A 9,620-nucleotide genomic window follows, 5' to 3' on the forward strand; every position below is an offset into this window, starting at 1 on the left:
TAAAATCTTAGATTAAGTTTATTAGGTATCACATTTCTTTTGTTTAAATTACATAAATTAGAATTTCTTTGGCAGGCTAATGGCAACAGTCTTCACTTCTAAATAAGCATCCAAGGCGTTGATACCACTGAAATTAAAAAAAAAATTAAAATCCACACTCTAACAAAAAGTAAAAAAAAAAACAATAAAATGCACTTACTTTTCCCTTCCGAGCCCAGAATCTTTAAAGCCGCCAAAAGGTCCTTGTGGTCCAGACAATAAGTACGTATTTACCCTGGAAAATATAGATTGAAGATATTGAAAGGTTTAAACAAAACGCTTATTATATAAGACACTTGTTCCAATATTTGTTTTTTTCTATTATTAGGTGGCAAACGAACAAGTGGCCCCAAGTTCTCTGAAATTTTGAAGCGACCGCTGCCCATAGATATCAGCAATTGCAGATGCAATGCTTAATTTTAATTGACACAGACAGATACTGTTTTTCCTTCTTATGCGTCTCTACTACCATTAAATCCACTTCCCCTTCCAATCCCTTATAAGAAAAGTTAGTGAAAGACGACGAAATTGGGCCTCTAACGCTCACATTAATCAGACTTTACGCGGAATTGCTTCCACTTCACCCTATTGTCTGAGCGGTCGTGATATTGCAAAAGGAGAGACATTGGTGCAACAGATGATATCGCTGGCGACTAACAATGTGAGAATTTACTAGTTAATGCCATCACTTTAAAAAAAATTTAATATCTCACAGTCGCAAGAAATCATGTTTTTAAAAGTTTCATAGTTTGTGGTAAGTATATAGCTGATTTTTCTTATGTAAATTATGACGTACCATACATTCCCTGCCTCTATATGCTTAGTGTACTGCAAAGCGTTGTTAAGGTTATTCGTAAAGATGCCGGCAGCAAGACCGTAGTTCGTAGCATTCGCTCTATCGATAACTTCTTCCAGTTTATCGAACTTAATAATGCTTTGCACCGGTCCAAAGATCTAAAATCATAGGTTCGTGAGTCCACTGTACAAAACTTCCCGGAGATATACTTAGTTAAGTTCTACTTTATTTGGAGGCGATGCATACTCTCTCTGTTTTGCAAAAATAATTACAGGGATGGCGATACTTTTTATACAAAAATTTTGGTGTCATAAACCCATAGTGTGTCCCGTCGCATGACGTTAGTCACGTCCCGTAACCTAGTACTAAATTATGGAATAATTAATACATAAAAGATAAGTTCCTTTATAGAGTCATGTCGTTGGTACTCAACAAAGGAAGTACTGAATGAAGTATGCGTATGAAACAAATTACCTCTTCTTTAGCGATGGTCATATCATCAGTGACATTTGCAAAGACTGTCGGCTCGATGTAGAAACCTGAGTTGCCAATGCGCTTGCCTCCAGTCATCAGTTTTGCTCCCTCCTTCTTACCCTTCTCTATATAACCTAATATTTTTTTCATCATCTCCTCATCTATCTGTGAAATTAAATAACAATAATAGATATATCAAATTTGTATTATCTCTTTGCAACTAAAAAGAGTTCTGTTATATTCGTTCGTTCGTTCGTTTCTTATCAGCAGGAGTAATATCCATCCCAGCTTAACTTGGAAGAAAGACAAATAGTTTTGCTCAAAGCAGTATTAGGACAATCTTGTATCTAATAAGATTATTGACTACCATTTTAACACAAAAGATTATTTAGTACTTACTTGTGGTCCCTGTTCTGTTGATGGGTCTGATGGGTCACCAACAACTCGGTTCTTAGCGAATGCGACGCAGCCTTGCACGAATTTGTCGTAGATACCCGATTGCACGAACAAACGAGAAGCTGCCACGCAAATCTGGCCTTGGTGAGCAAAAATACTATTGGCGGCGACGGCTATAGCAGTATTTACTGAAAATATAAGAATAAGAAATCAAAACATACATCTCGTGGAGTTCCTTTCTTATGGTTTGTTCATGAACTAAGCGGTTTCAAATTCTAATGTCAAATGCTTTCCAAGCTAATTAATTGATATTTTTTTAACTTGTGAATTGTCTGGTATAGTAATTTAATGGATTATCTTACAATCTGCATCGTCCATGATAACCAAAGGACTCTTGCCGCCGAGCTCGAGTGTCACTCGCTTCAGGTTGTTAGCTCCAGCTGCTTGTTGAATCAGCTTTCCAACCTAAAATATACAGTTGTTTAAATTGTGTTCTATAGGTTCAGAGATATCTCTAGTATTGAATAAGATATAAAGTTGCTCTACTTCAAGTGATCCAGTGAATGAGATCTTGGCGACGTCAGGGTGATGAGTGAGTGTGGTGCCGGCGCCGACTCCGAAGCCGTTGACGACGTTGACAACACCTGCTGGCGCGCCGGCCTCCTGCAGCAGCGCGGCTAGCGCCAGTGCAGTTAGCGGCGTCTGTTCCGCCGGCTTCACCACCACCGTACAACCTGAAACATCACGTAAATACAGGGTTACATTTTAATTACTTACGTAAAATAGTGTTACTTATTGCCGATAATACTCATCATGAAATAAATATGAAATTCAAAATCGAAATCCCTGTCAAAGAAAGGGATGACGATATGTTTTATACAAAGTTTCTGATCGCAGAAACTCTCAGTCAGAAAACTAAGAAATGAACAAAATGTTTATGGAAATAAACAAAACATTGGATTTATGAGATTCAATTGATCATAAACCAATTTTTGTTAGAAACTGCTTATTTCATTTAATATATTTTAAATAAAACAAAGATTACCAGCCGCGAGAGCAGTGACTACTTTGTGGATGAACATCATAATTGGTCCATTCCACGGCAGGATCAAACCGCACACGCCCACGGGTTGCTTCAAAGTGTATGAAAATACGTCACCATCTGAAATTAATACACAATTTAATTTGTCATACAATCATCTTTAAATATATTGCACGATCGTCAGTGAAATTTCAAATCAAACATTTGTTGGTACACACTAATAAAATTAGAGTAAGAGTTATACATAGGCTACTAATTAGGTTTTTTTTTATTCACTATCGACTAGGTCTCGGGCTACAGATAGTATATTTTAATCACAAATACTTACTAAGAGGAATAGTATCTCCTTGAACTTTGTCAGCCAAACTGGCCAAGTATCGAATATAATCAATACCATATCGATTGAATCCTTTTGACAAACTCACAACCATGCCATTGTTGTAGGACTCAAGTTCAGCGAGGTAATCGAAGTCTCTTTCCACCAGGTCGGCGAATTTGTAGAGTATGTAACCTCTTTGGGACGCGTCAAGTAAACGCCATTCCGAGTTCCGATGGAAGGCACGCTTCGCAGCTGCTACCGCTAAATTTATGTCCGCCTGGTAAACAAATTATTAAAACTAAATAAATGCTCTCATGTAACTAAAAAGAAGATTAGCAGAAAATAATTACAGTTTTGCATTTGGTTGTTATTCTGGTATGCCTATTTCCATGAACATCGCCAAGAACTATGATACGTTAGATTATTGTCTTAAAGGCAATACTTTTTGTACCATAAATTGATGTATATATAGACTTTATCTGGTCATATGATAAGAATCAAATCGCGACTGAATTGCATATATTTAAAAATTTATAATTATCACCAAACCATATGATGAGTATTATTTTAAACCGAACACCTTTTGTTATAGTCACTGCATATAAAAAGTTATTTTAAGTCTGATGTAGCAAGAATATTTTTTTCCTACTGTCGAAGATCCTCACGTCAACTTGTTCCACTCCTTGGCTGTATGTAGAAAGAACGAACATTCAAATTGTTGCGTTTGAAGAAGCGGAACATCGACTTTGGAAGGATGATCTGCCGTATATCTAAAAGTCCAATATTTTTTTTTATAATGTACATATTTAAGTAATTACCTCATCACCTTCAGCCACTCTAGCGATAACGGAGCCGTCATGAGGGTTGTAGGTTTCAAAAGTTTTGCCACTGACGGCGTCCACCCACTGGTTGTCGATGAACAGCTGTTGAAATAATATGAAGATTAAGAAATCAACTACCGTACAAAATTGTTTTTAAGAGTTCGCTTCTCCTTCTTTCTTTAAAACGGCAGAACCTATATATCTCATTTTGCAGCTGTCACGGAATGCACGAGGAAGGGTCCGTTCATACAATCCGGTTCGGAGATCATCGGACGGCGCTATTCACATAAACAGGCGCGGATTACCAACCAAACCGTTTCACATAGAGCGGCTGGAACTCTATTCAGCATATCCCCTCGGAGCCAGACGGTTCCATTACGCAAGTACGAAAGAGTATATATCTCCAGTGTATGTGAACGGACCTTAACTGTACTCCTATGAAACTTATGAAAGGTATTAGATTCGAGTCACACTCGTCAAAATCGTCATTCAATTTTTAAGTTTACTGTCACAATAGAACTTCTATAGTTACAAACCCTCATTCGTAACAACTTACAAACACGCAAAAAACATTACCCTTCTTAGTCAGTTGGGTAAAAATATTTTAAACCATTTTTACGCTCACATTTCACAATAAAACACGTTTTTTTAACGTGACATTTGAAATTTTATTAAACACTACCTTTGTATATTTAATCTGTGGAGCCATATCTGTCTGTAACACACGATTTTCAAAACACAAATATTTGATAAGAAAATTAATACACCATTTTATACCTACTACCAACGTTTATCTAATGTTGTTCATGATGACAAGTTAAAAAATGCCAGTCATGATGATATTCAAAATTGCAGATCTTACAAATATTACTTCTTACTAATATTATAAATGCAAATGTCATGGTAATGGATAGAAATCGATGGATGTATGTTTGATGAAATTTGGCATAGACATAGAACATAGTCTGAAGGAACGTATAGGGTACTTATTAAGTTTTTTTTTAATTCCGCGCGGACGAAGTTGCGGGCGACAGCTAGTTTATTAAGAACACAAAAACATTCGTAATTACCTTACGCAAACTAACCTAAAACGATACAGGTAAATTATTTAAACTTCTTCTTCTTTTAATTTTCTTAAAAAAATCTTTTTCATAACATCTACTACAAACTGGCAATCAATAAAAATAAACGAAACAATGTTTAGTGCATTTTAAATGAAATACAGAACTAATAAGGTTTTTGTTTTTCATAAGAAAACTTGAGTACATATAGCAAAAGTAATATAATGATGAAGTTCGTTAAATTTTGTTTTAATATGTTAAATATTTAAATTGTTAAAAGATCCAAGTCATTGTAATCACGTTTATTGCGTTGAGTCATTGTAAGGATTTTGAGTTTCAAATTGTAAGCGTTGTGATCAAAGCAAAGCAAGTCATTATTAACACGTTGACGGACAATTGCGGCTATAGCCGTCAAAGCGAAGTTCACAATGTGGCATGACTGCTATAGCCGTCCAAAACGAAACGGTCGTTTTTAGACACTACGGCTATAGCAGCACAAATGTGCACTTACTGGCGTATACGTAGAAGCATAGTGTCGTGTTTTGAAAACATCTTTTTAGGTTGAAGTTCATATTTCACCTGTTATATATCGTCCTATCACTTAGTGTATAGAGTCCGCTGGCGCCATGACGGTTATAGCCGCAACCTAATTAAAGGTACTAAATTAATCAAAATTAAGTTTATTTAAGCAGAAAGAGTAAAACTATACTTCTAACATTCTAAAAATCACAAAAACATATAGTGTCAATTTTCGAACTTCGCTTGTTCCTACTGTCCGTCAACGTGTTAAAAGATCCAAGTCATTGTAATCACGTTTATTGCGTTGAGTCATTGTTGTAAGGATTTTGAGTTTCAAATTGTAAGCGTTGTGATCAAAGCAAGTCATTATTAAAAGGATTTCCTTTCTTAACATTGTGAACTATGGACCGTGTTGCACAATATTATACAATTTTAATCAAATACGTACGTGTAAGATAACATTTTGATATACCTATAGAAGCCAAGGCCATTTTATTATGGTACATAAATCTGTATTAGGTTTTTAAAAGAGCAAAATTCTTAATAACTAATTGGCAATAGTTATTGGGAATAACCGTTATATTTTGACCAAGTTTCTTCGTTGGTTATTTAACTATAGCGGTTCATTACTTTTTAAATTACTCCTTGTTCCTAATTACAATCCTAAAGCCGCCATACACAGACGACTACAAGCGATCATACGACTCTATTTTTAGCCGACAACTTGAAGTTGTCGATATTAAATGACTGAAGCCCGTGTATGGCGACCCTTACTGTTTTACGGTCAGTTCTGCTTACTTAGGGACAAATTGCCGAGTTGATTGTCTTATTTCAGCCGGATATTAAAGTTCTTCGGCATTTTCATTACGTACTACGCTTAGTAGGGGATTAAAAGGATTTTTTATACGCTACTGGATCTATAGTTGTGCGAAAAACGACAAATCTTATATAAAATTCTCGTGTCACAATTTTCGTTCCCATACTCCTCCGAAACGGCTTGACCGATTCTCATGAAATTTTGTGAACATATTGAGTAGGTCTGAGAATCGGCCAACATCTATTTTTAATCCCGCGCGGACGGAGTCGCGGGCGACAGCTAATTAATTATAATTTTATGTGCAATGTATTTACTAGCAAGTTTATTATATGTCTTTTAATATGAAAGAAAAAAATTGTTAAAGAGCATACCTCGTTCAATATTTAAAACCGTTTACCGACCAGTATTAGGTTACAATTTCTGTAAAATAATTGAAAATGGAAATTGTGTTTTAAAATATACAAGAAATAAGTATTTTCTTTAGTCGGAACTGGAACAAGATGACATCAAACTAATTTGAAACAGCCGGAAGCGACGAAACGGTAAATTGTTAATTTTACTTTTAATTAGTGCATTTAAATTTGTTTATAAGTAATTTAGTTTCTTGTTAAAGTGAAAAGTATTAGATAAGTATTACGTAGCTATAATATTCTTCATATTGGATAATTTCTTTACAAGACGAATTTAGTTACCTACTCAGATCAAATTTTTGAGTCAGACACTGTTATGGCAACCCCAAAAGAAATGTATCAGTTTATTAGCCAAAATTAGTCCTCTTTCCCTTCCCGCCCTTTTTCTTATAAGGAAAGGATGGGAAGTAGAAGTGGGTTTTCCGGATGAGAGGATGCATGGAAAGAGAAAATATTTTCTTTCTGTGCATCCTCTCCTCCGTCGATTAAAGGTAGGCAACGCATATGCAATTGCGTATGTCTATGGGCAACGGTCACTTCGCTATTTCAGCGATTTCAAGTGGCCGCTCGCTCGTTTGCCACCTTGTGATATAAAAAAAAATATCTACAGCAGTTACCAAGTTACGAATTCACCAAATTCTATTTATATCCATCTATACGTATTACTACATCGTACTTCGGACACATGCTGTATTTGTGTTCTTGACAACAAAACATTCCTTTTGTATTTGCCTCTTCGTCTGCCTGTCAGCAAGGCCGCATGTTTACCGGGAAATCTCCAAAACTGCTGGACCAATTATTACGAGGACATATTATAGGAGCGTCGGTGGCTCAGTGGTCAAGCACTTGACTTGCAACCTGCAGATCCTGGGTTCGAATCCCGGCATGTACCAATGTTATATAAATAATTCGATTTCCGATATATATTATATATGTACATTTATCCGACGTTCTTACGGTGAAGGAAAACATCGTGATGCAATCTGCACATATCTGAGAAGAAATTCAAATTGGCCAGCGTGGTTGGCCTAATCACCCTTACACACTTAGGGTAGGCTCCGAGCCCCTCGGTGGGGTACGTATAGTGAGCTGATGATGATGATGATTATAGGTTGCTTTTTGCTGCATCGACGAAATTGCGAGTTCAAATATTTTCTTTGTATGTATGACAAGCAACTGTGAATCTCAACTGCAGTGAGTGTCAAAGATGTAAAGGATTATAATGTGTTATTCCTCTAAAAGATAAAAAGGTTTTATATATACAAAATTTATATATAAAGAAAAAACTCTGTTTATTACATAGTATATTTATTTTATTATTCATAAGATGAATATATTGAACCTTTTAGAGCTCGGGAATGCATGGAGTGAGAACAGCGTACATAAAAAAATTTAAGTACTAAAAAAATTATATCGAAATATCTTTATTATAATACAAAATAACTTCGGTTTATCATATAAACCCCTCCATTCCCAACTCGACGTGTACTTTCCACCAAGCTTTTTTTTATTTATGTACATTTTATTATCTACGCCTTTATTTATAAATTTATGTACACCAGGAAATAATATAAATGCATCTATTGGCTTCGCAATCGTACGTATCGCCGTATTACTTCACTTTAGGGATGCCCGACTTATCGACAAAAATATCGATATTTATTATAACGAAAATTAATCTTTGTTGACATACATTAAAAAAACGGAACAAATGTTGCCTTTTTTCGAATCATAATACTTATGTTTGACAATTCATCGAACATCCCTAATACCTCTCCTTTCAAATTGTAGAAAGAATTCGACCAAAAGAATATATCTGGCCAGTATAAAAATCATTAAAGCCGCTTATGAGAGTTTTAATACTTGGGAGTTTAAACTGGACAAATATGTCAGTATATGGACAATAATATTTATTCGTCATTTTAAATATAAATAGAATCGACTTCTTTAATACAATATATCTCAGGTACGAACGAGCCTTAAGTGAAATAGGTAACGCCTAACCGGACTTTTTAAAGGCATTTCACTACACAGGTACATCACTAGTTTTCTGGTATTAACTGTATTGTTAGAATGTTAATTTTTAACTATTAAAATTCTAAATAAATTTATCGCACGGTCGTTTGATAAAAGCACAATAATAAAGCGAAATATCACTTTGTCTTTGTTGAATAAAACTTGTGCCTTGCTATTTAAAAAATATTTTTTTTTAATAATTAAAGCAATTTAAAAAAATATTCCGAAAGCCAAAATTATGCATCTAAAACAAATGTGTTCACTATGAAATAACAAAATTTCTATATGTACTCTCCGCCGTTAATAAATTAAAAAAAACATTGACTAAAGGTTACGTAAAATTTGAGAAATTGCTCTAATCGATTCTAATAATAGATATTTGTATTATTTTTAAATTGATTTAGAGAATCGATTCAAAAATACAAATCGATTTTATTAACATGTTACATCCCTAGTCTGAAGCTATCGTTATTTCGTTTACTATTATTTTTCATGAGTGTGCAATTACTGACAGATAAGATAAATTTATTGTACAAAATTAATTTTATCGATAAAATTATGCAGCTAATTGTACCGGCTATGACAACTTAACAATAATATATTTTTTGTTTGTCGACACAAATAGACTATTTTTTTATCTGTACATTTCATAACTAAACATTCACATCAGTGTATTTGTGCACAATTAAAGTCTTTTAAACGATTTAGTAACGTATATTTAGACAATGTCTATCACAATTTTATCTATAAACTATTCTCTATAGTTTTAAATCTAATATTTCAACTTCGACGATTCTACGAGCCTTATTCAATCGCGTATTTCAAACAGACCTAAATCAGAGGCGTACAATTCAATTTAATTTTTGATTTATTTTTAAACAAAAAAAGATTAGCCAAAATTAAATGACAT

At 34.4% G+C, this 9,620-nt stretch overlaps 1 protein-coding gene across 1 annotated transcript; it reads right to left on the reverse strand.

Moving 5' to 3' along the window:
• LOC106116038 (retinal dehydrogenase 1-like) lies at window positions 1-4,661 on the reverse strand. Its single transcript, XM_013309751.1, has 11 exons — window positions 4,570-4,661; window positions 3,885-3,989; window positions 3,076-3,343; window positions 2,751-2,867; window positions 2,252-2,439; window positions 2,068-2,170; window positions 1,709-1,893; window positions 1,310-1,474; window positions 836-993; window positions 200-274; window positions 1-127 (listed from the first exon to the last, which is right to left on the reverse strand). The coding sequence occupies exons 1-11, from the start codon at window positions 4,594-4,596 to the stop codon at window positions 58-60; spliced, it is 1,461 nt and encodes a 486-aa protein (XP_013165205.1). The 5' UTR covers window positions 4,597-4,661; the 3' UTR covers window positions 1-57.
• Window positions 4,662-9,620: the final 4,959 nt, after the last annotated feature.

Source organism: Papilio xuthus, unplaced genomic scaffold (assembly GCF_000836235.2).
Source record: "Papilio xuthus unplaced genomic scaffold, Pxut_1.1 DF827777.1, whole genome shotgun sequence".
NCBI lineage: Eukaryota > Metazoa > Arthropoda > Insecta > Lepidoptera > Papilionidae > Papilio > Papilio xuthus.